We start from the raw sequence: 22305 nt of genomic DNA, 5'->3' as shown, positions 1-22305 counted from the left end.
ATGGTAGCATACAGTAATGTCCAGTCCTTTGTTCAAGTCCATCATTATTTAATGCATCTGTCAAAAACTGTGTCATAAAGAGGAAAAAAGAAACGTATACAAACTGTACCCAACTCGAAGTCACAGGACTAGCCAAATTATGAGAAAATGTGGAATTTATAGTACAGGGATTACGGTACATGATAAAATGACCTTTGCTGGAAAAGTAGTTCAATTTTTCTCCAACTACTTCTTCAGAAAACAAATATGAGCCACATTGGTTTGACTTTTTGACAATTCCCTACCCTGTATAAATGTGAAATGATGTATTTATAAGTCTGTGGCCTAGGCTGTTATCTTGAATGAGCCTTTTGGGAAAATAAACTTTCATCTCTGGCTTCTCACAGACACTTTGCACTGCTTGCGTTTTGAGTCTATTCCATAACAGATTGTCTCATCAACCTTTTGCAGATCAGCGCCTGGACTACTCCCAGGTCTGTTCTGTGCCTGGAGGCTGATAAAAAAATACATATAAATACACACACACACACACATATATATATATATATATACTTGTTTGAGAACATTCCTAAACACAAAAAAAGTTTCTGTCTGCAAAAAAAAAGAAAAAAAAAATCAGCTGATTGAGTTGAGTACATGAACCCCTGTCTAAAAATGAATGGTTTGAAAGACAACTGAATGCATCTGTGTTTAACACAAACATATGACAGGAAGTAGCAAAGAAAAGACGAAAGTGACCGGGTTGGATGTAAGATGAACAGGGCAGATAAGTCACAGAGTTGCAGTAAACACAGCAGCTCGGCTGACATTCTGAACTGGGCAGGCAAAGTGACATTTTTGCTGAAAATGCTATTTGACTCAGTGTCCCCCCTCTGTCCCTCCTGCTCTCCCCTCCCTTAGTCTGTCTGCCTTTCATGTGGCCATTTTAGGAGACGTTGAGTCATCTCAGCTCAGCTGACAATATGACAGAGATCAACAGGAGCAACAGTGGAGCACTTGACATGAGAGCAGGAGAAGTTGTCACACTCACCCTGTCAAAGATGAGGTTAGTCTCCTTCCCCTCTTTATTTTAGGTCAGAGTAGGTGACACTGTTCTCCTCTGCTTGCTCAGGCTGCCTTCTCCCTCCCTCTCTTGACTCACTGGTTTCTTCTTCGCTTCCTCCGTCCTGAACAGTTTGTAGTGTGAAAGAGAGTTCTGCCTTCCTCTCCTTGTTTTGTTCAGCAGCTTGCAATAATGCGTGTTTTCTCTGTTTTCTTCCTGTCTACCTCTCCACCCTCATTTCGCACACACACATGCACAAATCAAAAACCTATCAACAACTCCCAGCCCCCATATACCTCGCCTGTGCCCTCCTTCTCCTTTTCTGTTTTAAGCCACCCCCACTTTTTTCCTTCTTTCTCCTGTTTATGAACTCCTGTAAAGTATCTGAAGCAGTCTCTGCTCATCTCTCATTCTTTTTCCTGTCTTTTCTCACACTCTTTCCTATTCCTCTGTCATTCTTTTCAACACTTTCTCACAGTCCTCTCTCTCTCTCTGTTTTCTTTCTGTTGCTTTCCTCTCAGCTGTTAGAGTGAGGCATGCTTTGCTCACTCAGCAGTCAAGGCATACAGAGGAAATAAAGGAGGGGGGATTGGATGCTGCAAGCCGATTGGTGAGCTAAGAGGGGGGTCAGCTGTAATGAGCAAAGTTCTGATTGGTTGAGAGGACAAGAGTGACAGGGGAGAGGAAGTGCAGGGAGCCAGAAGTCCGCCCACCTGCTCCTACTGAGCCTGTTCTGCAAAATTAAGAAGCACTTTTCTGAAAGCATGCATTCAAAGTTCATAAACTTTAAACATATTTTCACTTCTGTGATTACTTTTGATCTTTTCGCACAAAGCAATACATATTTAGCTGAATGTAACTTTCAAAAGAACAACTTATAATAATAAGGGAGATTAAAGAACCGCACATCCATGCAATTCACCCTCCCCCTTTCTGTGGAGTCTCTCATACACAAGCTGCAGGTTGTGCAGCGCGACAGCTTCAAGCAGGAGAAGCAGAATAACAGCAGCCAGAGGACAGATAGGGAGTGGAGCACACACGAAAAAAAGTTTATCAGCAGAGCACCAGAAGCAGCAATCAGCTGTGCATGTGTGTGACTAATTCTAGCATCTGTGAGCTAATAAGGAACAGCACTTTGATTATGCAATGAATGTCACAGAGGAGAGGAGTGGAGTTGAAATATCCACCGCACGAAAAAAATGCATCACACACTGCAGAGCGCTCTCTCACCTCTCGCTCAAAAACAGGAGGCAAAGCTATACGTCTAAGAACATTAGGCTCGCGTATTTAGCACACTTCTTAAGTTCTGCATGCTTGTTGCAGACACAAACACGCCTCCCTGCAGCGTGCTGCTTTATCTTTATAAGGAAGCTGTGGTTTGCTCATTAATATAGGTCTGTTGGTTGGGACACACAAGACAAGTCTAAAGGCAGCTCTGTGTTTCTTCATGTTTCAGTTAGTAACTGTCACCATCCTGCTATGACTGCTGATTTACATCTGCCTCCTGGTCAGCTTCCAACTGTGACACACTGCATCTGCTTCTACCCAGATGGAAAATATATTCCTGCCTGTTGCTGCTTAGTTGTCATGTTATTTCTGGCAACAGAGAGCAGGAGAAAGGTTAAATGATAATAATAATAACCAAACATTTATATAAGATGTTGGACAAAAGACAACTTCTACTTATTAAACTTTTTAGGTTTAAAACAATAATAAAAATCCCAGTAACCTGAACTCTCTTGGCAATTTCCTGCACTTCTCCTACTACCGTCTAAATAAATGTGAGGTCTAACATCTTGCCAGAATAATTAAATTACTCTGCATAAAAGCATGAAAAAATTATATGCACTTGTTTTATGGAATACAAATTGCCATGATTGTTTGGATATACTTAAGGCGTTAAAAATATTATCAAACACTTAATAGTTTTTGTGCAAAGGTTTCATACTCCATCGTGAGTATGAAAATAAAGCAAGAGACAATTAACAGTCAAGGTATAACAAGCTTTTGAAAAATCCCAGTTTCCAATCACAAACATTTTCTGAAAAAGTGTCAAAATGACCAGTTTTCTGAGTCCATATGCAGAATAGAGAACAGCGGCATTAAACTGCTTACACGGGTTGCTGTGCATTGCTGGAAGCTGCCTCAAATAGGCCTGCTACACTTCGCTTGTTCACAGGGGAACAACCAACAGAAAAGTGCTTAGAAATATTTATCATTATGAAAAAAAAAAAACAGCAAGTCATGCTGTGGAAACTGAAGGAATTCCACCCATTATTCTTATCAGCACATTGCTATTTTAAAACTATAGTGAACAAGCTTTCAGAAATAAAGATATGTCACTACAGGGGCAAATTGCCTGACAAATTAAGCAGCTAACATCAGCTTGTTAGACTCTCAGGGATGGTACAAAAAAAGAAAACTGTAGGGAAAAGAGGGAAACATCATCGATTAACGGTTGTCTTTTACATGGAATCCTGGATAAAAAAAATATGAAACACAACAACATGACAAAATATCAGATATACATAAATCTACCCAAAAGAATAGCAACAAACCCACCTGAAAATGGACACAATGAAATACGATCAACAATAATGCTGCAAAGTACCAACAGTTAGTTAAAAAAGTCAAATTAACTACTTTATATGTCAAGATTGCAGGAAGGAGAATGAGAAAAACGCATAATGATAATGTTAATAGTTGCATGTCTAACTATTGGCAATCTAGTTTGCAATTTTATCAAACAGATTGAATGTGCCCATTCTCTGAAGTTACTGGAATAGAGTTATTTAATATGCAACAGTAAATGCTCGTGGACTAAATGCACTCTTTCATAGAGGAAGAATGCAGGCCCCTCTTGCTGCAGCTTGATGCACTGAGCATGCTTTTTTTAAGTGTGTGCAAACATATATGTGCGCAGACAAGTGGTTTAAAAAAAAAAACAAGACACGTGTTTAACTATGAACCTCCAAATATAGAGATGTGGGGATAGGAAGGAGATGAAAGGGAGGAGACAGAAGGTGGAGGAGGAACTTTAAGAGACAGCGAGATAAACCGACGACCAAAGGTTGAGTTGAGACAAGGTTTCTGATTTCAAACAGGCTCAACTGAATCTTCACATAGAAAAGTTTCATAATAAAATTACATTTTTTTTGTTCCAAGCCAGATCTGAAAAATCCCACGCTGCAGTATGCACAAATGTAAACAAACACCTTCAATCTTCTGTTGACTTTAGAGTCGAGGCCGTTTCTATATCTGGGGTAAAAATGGTGGGTTTCCTCTGTGGAGACCCTCCCCCTATACGAGGGCACAGCCAGTCCACCAGAAGAGAAAGACAGGCTGAAAGTACAGACTCGCAATATCAAACACTCACATTCCTGTAATGCTGTCTGGAACATGAGAATGTGTTTTGGTGTTGTGTTTGGATCCTGCTGAAGGAGAGTGAAGTTTTGTAATAGTCTTAGTAATTAAATTTTGCCATGTCTTACAGATTTCAGACTTCAAAGTGACACCATCAGTGTTTAAGAAATGTTATCTTCTTCTCCAATTACATCCTTAAAATCTAAGCGAAACAGAAATTTAACCCACGTGATAACTCCGAGAAAATCCATTAGTCACAGTTTTGACTGAAAGGTGAAAAGGTCACGCTCCATGTTAGGAGGAAGGAAAGGACAAAAAGAAGAGAGTGAGGTGATGAGAGAGACGGGTGGAATGACAGTATAATAATGTGCATATGTGTATGAGGGTGGAGGGGGTGAACGCCCATATGAGCACATTTGAAGATGTGTGTGTACTCCTGTGTGGATTGAGCTCTACATAGTGAGGTGCACTAAACTCTAAATTTGACACAAACTATTCAGTCTTTAAGTGTCAAAATAATTTTCATGACTTATCTTTAAAAAAAAAGTGAAATTGTTTGATTAAATATGCTTGAATGTTTTGATGTTTCCAATATGTCAAGAGATTGTAAGCTATTAACGTCCGTTGATCTCATGTGTTAATAAATATCCATTTCATATCTTAAAAGAAACAACCAATTTTTTTTCCCCTTTCTTGAAGTCATAGATATTCAGTTTACCGTTGTGAGGCAGCTGTGTTAAGACCAGAACAAGATCTATAAACCACCATCATATCATGATCAAATTTTACTGTTGTTGGATAGGCAAGTTCCTGCATGCTGTTACCCACCCATTGTAATCTCTTTTAACAACATTTGTAAAGGTCTGAGGTAATTAGTAAAAATCTAAGGAGGAGATTTTAGATTTATACAACTTGGGAAAGTCTTTTGAAACAACTGTAAGTTTGAAGATCACCTTAAGCACTCGCATAAAAACAGATGTCTGCTTGAGACCCCCATTTGGTCTCAAACACGGGTCTTCAAATCCAGCCCTCGACAGCCAGTGTCCTGCAACTTTTGGATGCATGGCTTCAACACAGACACATCTGTGGTGAAGGTCCGATGGCTCGACCACATACTCCAGCCATTGGATTCTGGTGTATTGGACCAGAGACATCTAAAGGTTGCAGGACACAGAGGCTCAAAGCTTGTATTTGAAGACTAGAAGAAGAGCCAAAAACCCGCTTCACAGAAAATTGAACACAAGAACCATCAAAGCTCAGGATTGTATTTAATGCAAGTACCTCTTTCCACTGTCAAATAAATGTTGGGCTACATCAAGAAAATAATAGCCAAAATTCATAGACAAATTATGAAATGTCTGTATGAAGCCAGTACAGAAAAGTTGCTGTACTGGCTTCCCACAGTCTAGATATCAATGCAAACAAAAATTTGTGGACTATGCCTAACCCCTCAACTGTTGTCATGAATTAAGTTTTAATGCAGCCAAGGAATGACAAGTATCCCATAAATGTTGGTTTGTGCATATTCCACACATACCGAGAACCCTACTTTAAGCCTTTTGCTATCACCCTGCAGTCAGAGATCTAATTAAGCTTAGCTTTGCTAGCATTGATATGCTGATTTGCTTTAATATGCTGATTAAAGCAGCATATTGTAGATGCTATATTTAAATTAAACTAATAAATGAAATGAATAAGAACAAATAATAATGACAATTCAACATATAACCATGATGAGTGTATTCCAAATTCTGATTACATTAAGGTAAGGCTCATTACTCATCGAGTTATACAAGTCTAAACTGAATACATATATGCTAAGAAAACATTAATAATATCTAGTGATGACTGCCTGGATCTGGTGAAGGTAAGAGCAGGTTGAAGATGCAAGTGATCAATATGCAAAGACTCACCCAATCTTGTTTAATGTACTCTTAACCTCTGTTAGATTTCAGCAAAATAAACAGTTTCAATTGTCCAAATTAGACATTTTGTGTATAAATTAGCCAGAAAATCAACACAGATAAACCTGATAACACTGCTTCCACTTATGTGACAATTTTCACATAGCAATCAATTAATTCACAATGATATGATACTACAAGATGTCTTCTATATCCTGTAGTGTCATGCAATGTGCTGCTATGAATAAATTCCCTAACTTACATTTAAAAAGTTTTATGCAATCCACTTGATCTTATTTTACTTAAATCCAATTTAAGATTTGTAACTTTTACCACAAGAGTTGCGCAACTTTCACAGCCTACATTTAATACTAATTGCAAGACTTATTTTTTTCACTTTCCTCTCTGATAAGAGCTCTTTAAAACAGATAAAGGAACCAAACAGTGTAGAAGAAAAATAATCAAGAAGTGACTTCTGTACAATATCCAGTAATACAAAAACTGCAATTAGAGGAAATGTGGAGATGGGGAAAAAGTGTGGCAGCCCAATTCTTGGTGACAGGCCCGGCCAGCTCAGAGGAATGTTCCAGAAAAACATGCTGCCTATTCATGGAGGACAGGAAATAAAGATCTCTCTCTCTCTCTCCACCTCATCTCTTTTCCCTCTCAGTTCTCAATCCTTCACTTTACATTCAGCTGCTTCTCTTTTCACCTATCTCTCATGCTCTTTAATTTCATGCTAGGGGAACTATTGCATTGTATGATTGTGCCACATTGCTTTTGCTTGTGTTTCAAATAGATATTTAGAGAGAGAAGGGGGGAAAAAACTAAGTCTTAAGCACTTGCCCAATTTCTTGCCAACACATTTCACCAAACAAGCCACCTGATGGTTACCAACTAAAATGGATGATGAGAAATATTACAAGAACAGTTAAAGCTTATTAACAACTACATTTCTGGGAGGGCTATAGAGTGAAATATTGCAAAGGACGGTTGAGTGTACAGTGAACACTGGGCAATTACATAGATTAATAGATTCAAGCTGCATGACAATAACATGTTTCTCCATCCAGATGAGTTCCCTTTTCTCCAGATTAGTTTTCTACACCCAAGTGTGCTAGGAGTAGAAAAAATGGTGAGTCACATTGAAAGTATCCTAAGATTTGTACTGGCAGATGCAGCAGAAGAGTGAATTAAACGAATTAAATGTGAATTAAATGTGGTATTTTACAATTAGTTTTTCTAATATTTCATTATAATTAAATAATATGTGCATGTCTGTAGGCTCCAATATGCAGGGCCTCTGATCCATTTTGGTGTGGGAATTTAAAAATAAAGGTCAACTAAAGGTCTGACTGGGGTTAATCCTGGGGTCAGTTTAACTTACAATGAGAAGGTTGCTCAGCAATCCCATTAGGTCACTGAAGGAGATATCCATTCACTGTCTACTGCCTAACCCAAACACTAACTTCTAATCTTCACCAAAACCAATCCATATTGAACCTACACCTACTTTGCACTACAGTAAAACAGGGCAGGATTTTTTGCTTAATTTGGCCCTAATTTGAGCCTGGAAAGTGAGACAACGATTAGTTATTAGAGTCTTCAATGCTAGAGAGTTGATTTGGATAAACTAATTTGTGAGCATCTGCCATCAGAACATGAAATAAACCCATTGGAGGCATATTATGTTGCTTACAGCTTGTTAGTGATTACATACTTTCAGGTGTTTAACTTTCAGATGTGTACATTTTTCTTGTTGAGTTATTTATATCTGTTGGAAAAAAGGACTTACTTTGATAATTAGCAGTGCAAGTGCCAGTTGCTGCCAAGTTTATCTTTTAGGGTGTGAGCTAATAGGTCAAATAGCAGCTGTAGTCATATGGAAGTCTGTATATTTAACAGGATAGTGTTGCAAAGAAATGCATCATAAAAAGCCACAGTGTGTACAATGTCAGTGTGAATCATAGGTGACAAATACCAAACTCAAAATGGGTATGGAGCTAATGTGAATAAAGAACTAAAGACTTTAATGCAGAAAGCCTCGCAAGAAACCCTCAGTTTTAAATGTGAAGCTGGTATTGAGCTATTACTTAACGCTATTGTTCACTTCGGTGGTAAACAATATAACGTCATACGAGTCTTGTACACTAAAATAGCCACATATACTGTAGAGTCAACAAGATAGGATTGTAGAAACCAAAACTGAGCCGAATTTGTTTGACTCACACTGTCTGCACCTGTGATGCTTACAATTCCCTCACACAGTTTCCACACATTCCCTGCCACTTTCTTCTTCACCCCTAAATAGTTGTCTACATGTCCCCTGGTCCTTACGTCACATCTTAAACAACAGCAGAAGAACAAAGCAGTTTCCCATCTCTGATGACACACAGTGGGGAAACGAGTCACATACATACAACTGCCTTTACAACGCAACACACTGATGTAGTGCAGTAATTAGCATGCAAATGAAGAGAGAAATACTGTGAAGATCTTTTAATTCACAGGGCTTAGTGACCCCATCTGAAAATGACTATATGAAAATGTCTATTTTAATAGTTAAAACACCAAATATTCTCCAGTATGATACATATAGTGGAAACTGTCTCTGAAATACTGCAGGATCTAACATCAACCGTCTTCCTTAATTCTGCTCTTGGGAGTAGAGCCAATCAGCAGCAAGGAAAATGAATGGCGTTCCTTGACATCATTCCAAATGACAGTCAACGGCACGCCAAGTAGCATTGCGCCTAGGTATCTCCATTCCCATCTGCGTTTTTCTTTGAATATTTTGGATATGCTCTATGAAATGTGGAGTTATGTCCCACAGAAAAATCCACAAGTAGGTGAATCTTCAATTACTGAACCGTGAATAGGTGGGTGGTTCCCTGTACAACCTTATTTAGTGAACATGTTGCTGCAAAAGTTCTTAATACAAAAATTCAGAGAAATGTTTTGGGAATAGCTTGTATTCCTAACAGTAGTTAACCTCACCATGTTGATCTGCAAATCCAATTAGTTTTTGTCCTTGAAATCATAGCTTAGTTGGATTGGACATCATGCTCAGATCCAAATTACAGAATCAGAGGTACAGAAATGGAACACTATGTAAGCCACCATAAGTGCTTCTTCCAGTTCTTGCTGTGTGTTTTGGTTAAAAATATCAGTGTTTGATCTGGCAGCAAAGTCTCCACAGACAGTTGCAGTCGAACTGCAGTTACACTGCAAACATTTGTATACACAGTTTCACTTCTCTTACTTTAAGGTCACAAATGTGTTTTTTTTTTATTCAAAATACATGGAGTAACAAGCTATTTAAATGCCAAGAGTCAAGCTTTTCTATTAAGCTATTGTTTGCCACAGTGAGAAGCAGAATACTGAAAAATGGATCATGTGACAACATAAAAAAGAAACAAGTCAACATGTATAGAGAGCAAAACGGTGACAGGAAAGAGGCTGAGAGTAAACAAGTCTTAGTATGATGAGCTCTCTGCTGACCTATATAATACAGACTTGTACCTTCCAATAACTACTCATTAATTCTGGCACATATAGAAAAGCTATTTAAAAATATAAAAGGCTCTACAGAAAGCAACGCACCACATTCACACGTGGTCTTCAATAGGACCTAAAAAAAAAATCTGAGTTTATATCCACTAAAACTGTGAGCATAATGTAAAATACAATGACAAAAGATTTACTAAAGGTAGTTTTACTTTAGAGACACAAACAAAAGGAAACGAGTTAAAAGACTGAAACTTATGAGTTTATCTTGCACTGAAGAGTGAACACAGACTATGCAGTAATGAGTTATCTCAAACGAAAAGAGAAAAGATTACCAAAACGACTGACCACAGGATCTTCTATGTGGTGGCTCAAACACGCAAATGGGCAGTTAGGAATAGCGTGAGAAAACCTTCACAAAATGCTTCCACACTAAACACTGAACCACAAATCTTCCTATCCCATTATAATAAACTGAAGACCTGAAAACATTATTAGAATTTACATTGCTGTAGATGTCAAATTATAATTATCACCACCACCTAATTCTGCTAAGACTGTGAATCTTAATATTTTATGATTAATAATTAGCCAGGAAAGTAAATAACCACTTTCAAGTTATATTTTCTAAGAAACTGCAGTTGCACTGCTCATCACTTTTGAGTAAAAGCTCTGAATGACAACCAGACAGGGGTTTTGGTAGAGCATGATTATCCCACAATTAGATTGACCTTTAACATTTCGTAACAACATACCATCAGTCTGTTTTATTAAGTGGCTTAATGGCAAAAAATGAAAGGCTATTAACTTAACATGGCACAACATTTGTAAGATTTGATCAAGTAAATCAAATCTTCAAGAATAAACTGTATTACCATACAATATGGAATCTTATGGTGCCTTACAATGCATATGAAATACAAAATATAAAAGGCAAACCTACAACAAAATCAATAAAACCAATGTCAAACTAAATGTCTGCTTAAAAAGTAAAGTATTTAACTACAACAGTACAGACATTCCAGAGTCTTGATGCCACAGCTTTAAAGCAGTCACAAAATGTGTGTTTTGGGCCATAAGCAACATCCCACCTACTGTTCTTAAACAAAACTTTGGGATTGCAAAGAAGAGATCCAGACAACCCGAATGCAGTCAAGGAGTTTCTTTCTTTGGGTGGGAAAAAATTATTACAGAAGTCGTTATGAGAATATAAAAAGTGAATATAATCTAATATGGATTTTTCTTTTCTGTAAAATTGCATACCATGAACCTTTTTTGTATGTTTTAGAAAATGCTTTTCAACTTTGCAGAACATGCCCAAGTTCTGCTAGTCTAAGAAGACAGCCATTGGTAGCTGGATATCGTAGACCTTTGTTTCTCAGGCTGTAATGTCAGACCATGCTGATTAATTCAGCAAGTGATGCAGTCATCTTGCCATCTCCTCTTAATGTCAGCTGAGATTTAGGTCCAATTAATAAAAAAGGCATCTAGCCACTGGAGACTGAGCTGAAATGAAGAGCTTAAAAGATGAAAAAAAATAAATAAATCTCCTGTTAAACAGTAGTTAATGTATTCCTGTTGCATAGACTGGAATAGTTCAGTCAAATTTGTTTAGTAGAAATATAATCGGCCAAATATACAACATTAACATATTTTTATCCCATAGTAAAGATCTTCAATCATTGACTTTGGTCCCAAAATCTAACAGCAAACAAGTACCTTTAGATCAAACGAGATCAATAAAAAGCAGCACAGGAAAACATTGATTAAACATGATTAGGGCAACTGAGGAGGATTTGAGCTGCCTTGGAAATCTGAAATTAAAACATCTGTAATACTCAACATATATTGTAAAGAAAATGGTTGATAAATAACATTACATGCATGAATGTCTGACTATGAATATTCTTTCAATACGTGGATTCAAAAACACAGGAAAACACCAATGACATGTCTTTAATTTAAACATCTTTAGAGTATTTCCAGCTCCTTGTTATATAAAAAAATTCAATAAAACACAGATTTAGGAAAACTGTTGGTTTTGAGGACATATTGTCCTTTTAAAAAAGCTGCCAGAGATTTAATAATAAAGAGAAAAAAATTAAGCTAACCATACACACGGTTTACAATAATTAAAGCTTCACATGTACCAGTTTATTTAAAATGTTAAAAAAGATAAGTTGAGTTAAGGAAACTAAACTATAGTGTGCATTTTCAGTGAGCTATTTAATCTAAACCTGTTATATCTCTTAGATGCCTGAGCAAAGAGTATTGCTATTTTAGGATGTACTTTATGTTGAGTACCTGAGTACTCAACATAAATGTACAGTTTTCTGTTTTAAAAACAAAGAGAGAAAATGATTGGCTTTAATTTTGTAGTTTATGTATTTTCATGGATGAATGCCTGCTCATTCATATGTTTACTTGGATGTCAAAAAACAGGTCAAGACACCATTTACTCCTCTAAATTTGTCTATCCCAAGTAATTAGTTCTGAAAAAAGTAATATTATTACTTAAACAACCAAATTTATTCCAGTTCCATTTCTTGTACCTGTAAAATAATCTTTTTCAGTCAAATCTGACAAAAGTAATTTTGATTCTATAATAGCAGCATTCAGATGCAGCCACACATACCGTATTGGAGATCAATATAGCCCCAGAGCCGTGCCGAGTATTGGATCTAACCAACATAATCATCTGTAATCTCTGACATAAAATCCTGTAGACATTCATTGGAGGGCTGACGACAAGCACTCATCAGCTCAAAGCGTTTAGTATCCACCACTTCACAAAGCACCACCAAAGAACGCCACAGCCATGAACTGTAACCATGCAATCAGAACACCGTTACGCATGAGATGAACTGTGTTTGCTGAAAGACAGGGTGAACACACAAATGACGAGATGAATGGTGTCCCTTAAGTGTCTCAGATTATCAGTTGACCTCCCCATCAATAAAAGTGGAAACTGTAACTGAGCTGCAGGCAAGGTACATAATGCATCGGCAGGCTGTTGTTGTGTTTAGGTAGAATAAAGGAAAAAACTCAGTTTTCATTGCTACTACCCTCAAGTAAGTTCCATACTAATCATATTGCATTAATCCTCTAAACAGCCTAACTAGACACTGGTGGTTTCATATATGAAGATGAAAAAGCACACAGTAGGTCCCTCGTGAACACTATCTTGCATAATCCGGTGTTCTTTACTGGTTTGTTTGTATAAAAGCATATAATTCAGCTCCTTCAGGCTGAGCATTAAAGTACACAAACACAGCAGTTTTTGCTGTCTTTTCATCCAACAGAGTTCCACAATCACCCTTACAGTGACTGATCTTGCTGTCCTTTCTACCACTGTAAAATGACTGCATTTTTAAAATTCCACTATCTTCACCTGCAACATTGTCCAAGAATCAATTATGGTTTCTTTCCTGGGTGTGTGTTTTTGCACAGGACAAGCCCAGGCCCAGGCCTGCTGAACAACATGTACAATGCCTTCAGGGTTGGTTACAGCAAATATCTGCATGACGTCACGCTCAGCTGAGGACAAAGCCCACTGCTTTCTCCCAGACAGAGAGAGGGAGAATGAGGTGGGGGTGGGCTCTTAGTGCAAAGCGTGGACTTTGCTGCTGCAATGTGGATGTGTACACTATGTTAATATGCGTGTGAAATATGAATAGCTCTAAGGTTGGATGAATGTGAGGCAGCTGCAGGATTCCCACATGCACGTGTGCAATAAAGGTGAGGCAGTGTGAGTCTGCAAGCATGTGTGCATAATGTGTAAGCAAGTGCCATCCACCCATGTTTATCAGTATAAATAGAGGCAGTACATTGGCGATAAGACCTACAATAATGCAATAAAAGGCTAGCAAATGATAGATTTTTTTTTTTTAGAAACAAGGCTACAAGGCCAGCATCAGTAGCCTGTGCAGTGCATGATGCAACACAGCTCCCAAGTGCAATCAAAGGGAACAATACACCCACTGCTGTGCTAGTCACCTGCACGCTTTACATTCATCATCATCAACTCCCTTGCTTAGCTCGAGGCATTGTCTTACAGTTATTTTGCATGGCTTGTTGATATTTCCCTATTTGCTTAGTCTCCACATGCACAACCCAAGAGTGTAAAAAGATTAAAATAAAGCATGCATGCAACACAAGCGCTCCCATGACAAATGCACAACTCAAGAGAATGATAATGACATTTTGATTAACACTTCTTTATCAATAGCAGCACAGGGTGCATGCGGACGAATAAAAAAGTGCAGAGAAAACAGACAAAGCAGGGGAACGCCCCCTTTCTTAATCCTGCAAACTACTCTTAGGTTATCAGCTGTCTCTGACTGGATGCCAGTCATTCTTTGACCTGATTCTTAAGAATGATGTCTGTCACAACCTGGATGATAAACAGGGGAAGAATTTCAGCCGGAACGAGCTATATTACAAGTTAAAAACAGAAAGCTTTTGTCTTATTTCCCAACAGACACTCTGAAAGCTTCAAATAATGCAGTTATAAATGGCTACCCAAAAAGAAAAAGAGAGAAGATGATGATGATGATGATTCTGGGGTTACAAACCTCTCAAATAAAGGTGGACGCAGGAAACGAAACACAGCCCAGACAGTCAAGACTGACGCATTCCTGTCGTCTCGGAGTTTGGCCTTTTTGTTATCGCTGCCCTGCTGGCTGCAGCGTCAACGTTGCCACTTGAAAATCGAAGCCAGAAGTTAGCCGTCTGAGTAGCGGAGGTGACGGCTCAAAATACTCGAATACATTCAGTCTCGTCCTCTCACACAAGTCGCTTGCTGCTTTACGAAGCTACGTCCATTCCTCTATATCTGTGTCTTCTTGTTTTGTGTGTGTATTCGCAGCTGTTTTCCTTGTTGTAACCTTAGCCTGAAATTTCTCCTGTAGCTTTAAGGTACATTTCCGGGGTTCGCTGACAACTACGCGGAAGGCGGGACTTACCGGCCAGCTGGGCTTTTGCCATTTATCCGATTGGCTGCTTGTGGTTCTTTTACCCAATCAACATTCAGCCACTACCAATTTTTTAAAACATGCAGATTTATTCAAAAATACTGCTCTTTGATTGGCTTGTGGATTAGTTAAACTTCCACCCACTACACGTGCTTTTCTCTCCTCCCAGTCTTTAAAGCCAGGAGGGCTTTTGTGCTGAACCCTCGATACACACTAAACCCTTTGATATTTAACATTTACCTACTGCATATAAGGAAGGACGAGACAGTTAATCGGCAACGATACGTGGCTGAAACGTAAATATCTTACAGCCACAGAGGCCGTTTACTGTATCAGACTGAGTGGTAATCCCCTTCTTTTCCTCCCATTTGTACTGAATTAGGGAGAGCCATGTTTTCACAGAGCTAAGAATAGATCAGATACATGTTTCCCTATAGTGCCTGGCAGCTGCAGTGATTCCACGCCCATGTTAGCACACTGGGGCTTTATTTTCTTCTGCCATGTGAAGGAAAAGATAAAGGAGAAAGGCCTGTAAGCACGAAGTGAAATATGCTCTAAATCCATTCATTCATCTGTCTCGTTAAACTTTTAACAAGCTCATTGTTTTAATTCCTAGTTTTTTATTGCCATTATTTACAAACAACCTGGTGTCAAATGCCTAGCTACAGCTGCCAAGTAGCTCAACCAGACGTGACCACTTTTAAGTATATCTTGCTGGTATCATGTTAGACTCCATTTTGTTTTCATAACTGCCTTAGCCATTAGTGACAGATTCAGCAAGGTGTCCCAAATATTCCTCGCACATTTTTCAGTTGCACATTTGCCAAACTTCAAAGGTGCTCTATAATAAAATACTTTATTATGCCCAGAGGAAATTTAAATGTAACTACTCGTACAACTTTCTTCAAACAATTGTAGATGCTGACGGCTGTGGGCAGGAAGACCTGTAGCTGTCTGTAACACAGCGAGTCTAAAGTAGCCTCTGAAGACACTCATGAGACAATGTGCTGCATTTTACTGCGAATACTATAAATAAATAGAATGTCTCAGCTTCCTCAAGAAGTAAACTCTGCTCTGTTTCTTCTTGTAGACAGCTTTACTGTTGCATCTCTAGTCCAATCTGTTTTCCAGGTACATGTATTTACATTCATCTCTGAACCACCCAATGACCGCAGAATCATCTGAGCATTTCCGGTCTGGTAACTGTGTAGGCCACTGGATTACAGTGAGTTCACTGTTCTTAACAAATTAGTTCAAAATTTTAGCACTTTAACATGTCAGATTAGCTGGCTGGAGGTACCAATTAAAGATAGATACACTGTGTTTATAAAGGGTTTTGGTATGGTTTACAACAAACCTTAGTTGACTGATGTTTACACTACACCTGATTGATATTAAAAGGCTTCAAAGTGTGCCAAGAAAGCATGTGCCACACTATTACCACACCACCACCAGTCTGAGATGATGATACAAGGTAGGATGGCGCAATCTCAGGAAATCTGTAGTTTCTGAAATACTTAGACCAGCCCATCTAACACCAACAACCATGACATTCAAAGTCAGCTGTTTCTATGGATATAAAATGTAATGATGGTCGGTTGTCAATTCAGTAAGTCATCTTTATCACATTTGCCTGATTAAATGTATCGAGTTGCTATTCTTGGAAACAGAATTGAACAGGTGCAGCTGTGTCAAATGCAGTCAAAGTGGGATATACCGTCTAGATTAGCATCGAATGATAAAAGGTCAGATCCCTGAGGTCCAATTCTACACTAACAGGTAATGGCTCACCTATTGGACATTGTGGTTGAGGACAAAGTAGAAAAGAGGGCAGTTGTGAGAGACATAGCGCTGCAAAGCAGCAGCAACATAACAAAGGAATATGAGAAGGTCAAGAGAAGCTCAAAGAGAAGTTCTGAAAAGACAAGGCCTGAAAACATGAATAAATTCTGAGGCCTCTGACCAGAAGAGTGCAGTTCAAGAAACAAAATACTGAATAGAGCCCTCCTGCTCCAAATTACCCAGTAGAATACTCAAGCTTGAAGTAGAACATCTGAAATGTCACTGTGATAAAATAACTTATTTCTAGACAGAAAATCAGACTACATGTATAAACCCTATGCTTACAAAAATCCTACAAGCCCAATATGATTTCTTTTGTCTTTTTTACATTTGGAAATGTATTTTTAATTTACTGAAAATATGACACAAAACCAACTTCCTTCTTGACAAGTTAAGGTGACTTTAAAAGGCTGCATGCTATATATTTTTTTAGCATAGGGAAGTGGAACACCACATGCTGCATATTCAAAAGCAGTCATTCATCTACAAGTGACCCCATTTGCCTTTGCTCCACTTTTCTCGTAATTCTGTCCGTAACATGATCTGAAAACGGGGGTGAAAGCTCATCATTTATAGGGTTACAGCCTGGCCAAATAGAAAACATATGCTAAAAAAAGGTAAAGCTGCATTCATAATAAAAAACAGGAGTGATATCTTGTTAACTTTTTGACATGCAGTGTCATTTGAAGTGTCACAGCTGAAACACTGGGTGCCTTTAAATCTCAACTTAAAACCCACCTGTTTAGAGTTGCTTATGGCTGAATTAGGGTTAGAGTGCGGGTTTTGATGTCTTCCATGTTTTTATGTCTTTAATTTTTTCTTCTTTCTTTTCGACGTTTTAATGATGTAATGTTTTTTGTTTTTTTTTGTTTTTATTTTTATTTTGTTTTTTTTTATTATTTTTTTTTTATTTCTCTCTTTCTCACTGATTATTTCTGTTTTTATTTTAATTATGTAAAGCACTTTGAAATGCCTTGCTGCTGAAATGTGCTATACAAATAAAATTTGATTGATTGATTGATTGATTTGGATTGTTTACGCCCCCTGCTGGAATAAAAATACCTTAAAACGATGTTTTCTGTTAACTGTAGGGCAAAGCAAGAGCCTAACAAAGCATGACACGACTTCTGTCAACATAAAATGCAATTTCAAATGTGGCTTACTAACAAAATTACCCTTCCTCAGGCTTTTCATTATGTAAATTATAACTACACAGCACAAGTCGGTACATGTCTTTATTAAAAGTGGGGTGTTTTATTGGTTTCAACGCTGAAAGAAAGCTTCACAAAAATGCTGCATAAAAACCAATTTAACACATAAAAACAACATCATTCCAAACCTTAGTACTGTACTAATGCATGGAATCAAGTTCTAAATGTCAGAACTGGGCGGCTGGTTTTGTTTTTTTTGATCCGCCTGTCTCATGTTCCCGCTTCCTCTTCTGTTTATTCTTCTGCCCCTCCTCTTGTCTGAATTGGTGTCTGTTGGGGACAAAAAATAATAATAAAAAAATCACAACAGTGTAGACTTTAAGGTTCCTTAAGCTGAGACAAAGTGTGACTGGATCAAACTATGTAAATTTGAAGTCTTCCTTTGACTACAAGAATCAGGTTTTCAGTATCTTTGTCAGTTGATTTAATAAAACATTAAGCTGTTGCAGAAAAAACTGAATGCAGGCTTCCTCATTATCCATTTAAAAACATGCTGCATATGTATCCATCTCACAGAGCTTAGAGGCAGCTTGTATTAAATCACACTGACATCAAACGTCATGGGTGGAATGTAAAGGAGAAATATGACATCTTTTCAACGCTTGAACATGAAAACTAACAAATGAACCATTAGAACCGCAGCTTAATGTAAAATGATAATTGATATTTGTTTTAATCACAATTGTGGCACTAAGCAATGCTGTAACACACTCACCACATAAGCATATTACAAAACAACAGTCTGCGCTTATTTATGAAGGGCCTTCTGACTGATGACAGCAAAGGATTCACCAGCTACACACCATCCACTTGTAAAAACATGGTTGACTCCATGTACCACGGAGGTGAAGCAGTTATCAGAAACCGTGGTTATGCAACTAAATATTAGTTCATGATGCTCAGGAAAGATGAATCTTCCAGCATTTCTTAGTTTATGTAGTTTATTTTTGAGTTTATAAAAAAGATGTCAAAGCTGCTACTTTTTTAGCATTGTATTTCTTCACTTCCTTTAAAATATTGTAATATTCAATTACTTTTTCGACTTTTTTGCTTTGAAATAGAATGTGCAGTGTCCCCCAATGCATTTGTGTTCATTAAAATACAATTTATCTGAAGGATTTCGAGGTTTACTCACCTTTTCAAACACACTGCTGCTATTATGAACATAACTGTACTGCTGTATGAACATAACGGACAACTGTACATAACTGTTGTCCGTTGTGACAATTGTCTGGACCTCTGATTGAAGGAACTAAATTGTCTTACTTATAACTAATACAGCCTTGCCAAATGGTTTCTTATTTTCCCCCAAAATATCTCCAATGTTCTTCAGAAGTGGCAATTCTTTTCCCATTGTGGATCTTACCTGGACTGCCAGCGCCGGCCACTGTTCCACACTCTACCAAAAGAGGGAAGCCAGTTGGCGTCTGTATGAGAGCTGTGATCAAAGTTGGCTCCCACTCTATTCGGAGGAAGCTTCCTTAGTTTCTCTTGCTCCTCTGGAAAAAAGACAGAGGAGCAATACAAACATTATCAAAAAGTTTGAATTTAGATAATGCAAATTTCAGACTTAATGACTGGTTGGTCTTTGTATAGCAAACAATGCAAGTGCTAATTCATAACACGGCTAGTACTTTGCTTGAGGAAGTCCTGGAGTGACGGGCCGATCTCAGCCTGTGCCGCTGCTCCAGACGGCCCCTCTAGTGGATCATCTTGGAGCCAAGGTGGAACTGCTCCTGCAACACACACACACACACACACACACAACGCAATGCTGAGCTAAACTCAAACCTACTGGAGAAACAACACACCATGTGAGAAGAGCAAAACATTCAATTAAAAATAGATAAGACAGAACATACAGTCAAGACAAAAATAATGTTTTTTCTCACTGTCAATGCAGTCATGGAAAAAAAAAAAAAAGAAAATCAATGATTCAAAAGCTTGGGCGCCCACCCAGTTTAAAGCTGCCATTTTTGTATGGGTTAATCAGCCTCTATGCAGGAATGCTGAGTCACTTTTCTTCACAACATTGCTTCAGATTAATGAGGTTTACTTGAATTTGTAGATACACAGCTCTGTTGCAGAATTTCCTTCATGTTGAAACATTTCAACACCAACTATTTTCTGTCATGTTGCTATAGTTGTCCTGCTTTGTTTAGGATCATTTTTCAGTTGATGGCCTGATTTTAGCCAAGCTACAGCCGTCATACAGCACAATAGAATTTAGAGGGAAAATAGAAGACATTGTGGACAAACATAAGGTCAATACATCCATTCTTCCAAAATTGTGCTTGATTGCAGTGTGTGGAGACAGATCTCGGAAGTCAGTCACTGTGAAGTCAGGAAAACAATATGAATAACAAAAGAATTAACAAGATGTTACCTGTATGCACATTTCCACTGCTTGATGAATCCTGCAAAAGAGAAAAACAATACTGACTACTGAATTGCACCAAATTAGTGAAAAAATAATACAAACATATAAGCATTCAAAGTTACATAAAAAAGCTGGGAGTTTACCTGATAACCAATAAAAGTCAGGCTGTGTCCTGCAAGTGTCCAGGGCGCCTCAATAATCGGGTCAAACCTGCCCCTAACCTGCTGCTCCGACACTTGAGACTGAAACTGAGAACTGGTTCCCAGACAAGACGATGAGCCCCAAACAGAAACATCACTCATAGTGAAATCAGTGACAACATAAAATGCTTTATTGTTTTATGTCGACGCAGCGTTACCTGACAGAAACCTCCACCGATGGATCGGTGCTACTGGGTCCATTTGATGATTCCCGCTCTTCATTGGGCTGATATTGATTCAGGAAAAGCCAACATGGGTTCACAGAGGATATCTTACATCTAATAATGCTTAACTTCAGTTTTCTGTTATTATTAAACAATTTTGGGCCACATATATTTGAATAAACCATCGACTAATACCTTCTTTATGTCTACAATGTATGGTTAACTGACAAAGGGTGAAAAAAATCTCAAAGAAAAATAAAATACAACCCAAACATAAAATATGGAACAAGGTGAAAAAGGTTGAAAAAAAAAAGGAAGAAAAAAAGAGGAAAAATAATTAAAAGCATGGCTTTTTGCATGTGTGGTGATAGGAGAAGTGATAGAAGGTACGGTGAAGAAAGTTTAGTAATTATTAAAAATATTTGTGCAAAGATTGATGAGAAATGATGAGTGATTTTTAGGGGGAATATCTTTGAAGCTGCTTTAAATATATAAACAAATGTTACAATTATTTAATGTATTTGTTCAGATAGATTAAAATATATAGTCAAGTTATTATAAATAGACCCATTTATTTACATTTTTTTACTACATTTTGCCTTGAAACTGTTAAAATTCATAACCAATTTTGCTACAAACATTGTTTTTATTCTTTTTTTTTTCTATCCTGCAAGTTCCACTCAACGTTTCTTTCCAACTCATGTCGATCAGTTGGCAAGTTACCCTCATTACACCTCTTGACTTGAATTTCCAAATAGCTTTTACTTTATTACAACTTGCATAAGTTAAAATCCTAACTAGTTAAATCTGTGCAACCCAATCTCATAGAAGCTGGGTGAATGTTGCTTACCTCTTGTGATGACTAAACATTCAACTGGAAAATAAAGGGATCTTTCTTCTTACATAGAAAAATACCAGCCAAGGCCACTGCATCTTTGGAAAACAAACCTCTAAAAGACACTGGAAGACCTCCTGGCGGTGCTTTTCCTGGGCCCGGATAACATCAGCTTGCTGCAGTCATGGAAAGATAAGCAGGAAAACAATACCGTTCGTTAGCATTCACTGCACACTGTCACGGCTCATTGCCCGTGAACATAGTCCAGTCTAAAATAACTCTAGAGCATAAGTTAATTCAAGACAGATCAATGTAAAAAGAAAGTGTGCAAATGAAATTATGTAAGCACGCAGCTGATGTTTTGGTTTAATCTCAAGAAGAATAAGAAAAGTACAACTCAAAATGCTTTTTCATTACCTGCTTAATATACTCGTCTTCCTTTTCCACAAAGCACTCTAAAACCTTTGCCACTTCAGCCTTAAACCTAGAAAGAACCAAACAATGTAATTGATTTTAAATCTATATCTCTTTCATACAAACTTGTTGTCTTACCTTTCAGTTTCTTCCTCTGTGATTAGGACTCTGTCTCTAAGCTTGGGATCAGCCTTGTTGTCCCACCAAAACTTATAAGTACCGTTTCTGTGTTCTCGTCTGGAATGAAAAGTATTTGAGATTTTTAATACCCAGTTTTTAATACCCAGTTTTTTGACTTAACGATTTGTCATTCCCAGATCAAGTTACAGTTTAAAATTACATATAGCCTGATCTACGTTTGAAAGAAGTTAATGAAGTCCTCAACATATACAGGTCCTTCTCAAAAATTAGACCTATTATGCTTCCCCTTGAACAGGTTAGCTTTATGTTTTTTTTCCTGTACTTGTTGT

General features: G+C 37.8%; 2 protein-coding genes across 3 annotated transcripts in view; both read right to left on the bottom strand.

Moving 5' to 3' along the window:
* The window catches only part of atosb (atos homolog b), a 29338-nt gene extending 14567 nt beyond the window's left edge, over positions 1–14771 (bottom strand). The window contains exons 1-2 of one of the 2 annotated variants that reach the window (XM_008418045.2): positions 14391–14771; positions 1031–1166 (exon numbers count right to left, since the gene is read on the bottom strand). The gene's annotated coding sequence lies outside the window, so the exon portion shown is untranslated. The remainder of the gene's footprint in view (positions 1–1030; positions 1167–14390) is intronic. The other variant, XM_008418044.2, reaches the window with a different exon arrangement.
* A 3077-nt stretch (positions 14772–17848) lies between these two features.
* The window catches only part of cenatac (centrosomal AT-AC splicing factor), a 6362-nt gene continuing 1905 nt past the window's right edge, over positions 17849–22305 (bottom strand). Inside the window, exons 3-11 of the mRNA XM_008418042.2 lie at positions 21974–22072; positions 21839–21905; positions 21535–21597; positions 20581–20648; positions 20366–20477; positions 20229–20259; positions 19477–19578; positions 19209–19341; positions 17849–18112 (exon numbers count right to left, since the gene is read on the bottom strand). Coding sequence (XP_008416264.1) covers positions 18010–18112; positions 19209–19341; positions 19477–19578; positions 20229–20259; positions 20366–20477; positions 20581–20648; positions 21535–21597; positions 21839–21905; positions 21974–22072 — 778 coding nt within the window. The 3' untranslated portion in view covers positions 17849–18009. The remainder of the gene's footprint in view (positions 18113–19208; positions 19342–19476; positions 19579–20228; positions 20260–20365; positions 20478–20580; positions 20649–21534; positions 21598–21838; positions 21906–21973; positions 22073–22305) is intronic.

This window comes from Poecilia reticulata, linkage group LG9 (genome assembly GCF_000633615.1).
Source record: "Poecilia reticulata strain Guanapo linkage group LG9, Guppy_female_1.0+MT, whole genome shotgun sequence".
NCBI lineage: Eukaryota > Metazoa > Chordata > Actinopteri > Cyprinodontiformes > Poeciliidae > Poecilia > Poecilia reticulata.
This window is presented reverse-complemented; position numbering and strand designations above follow the sequence as displayed.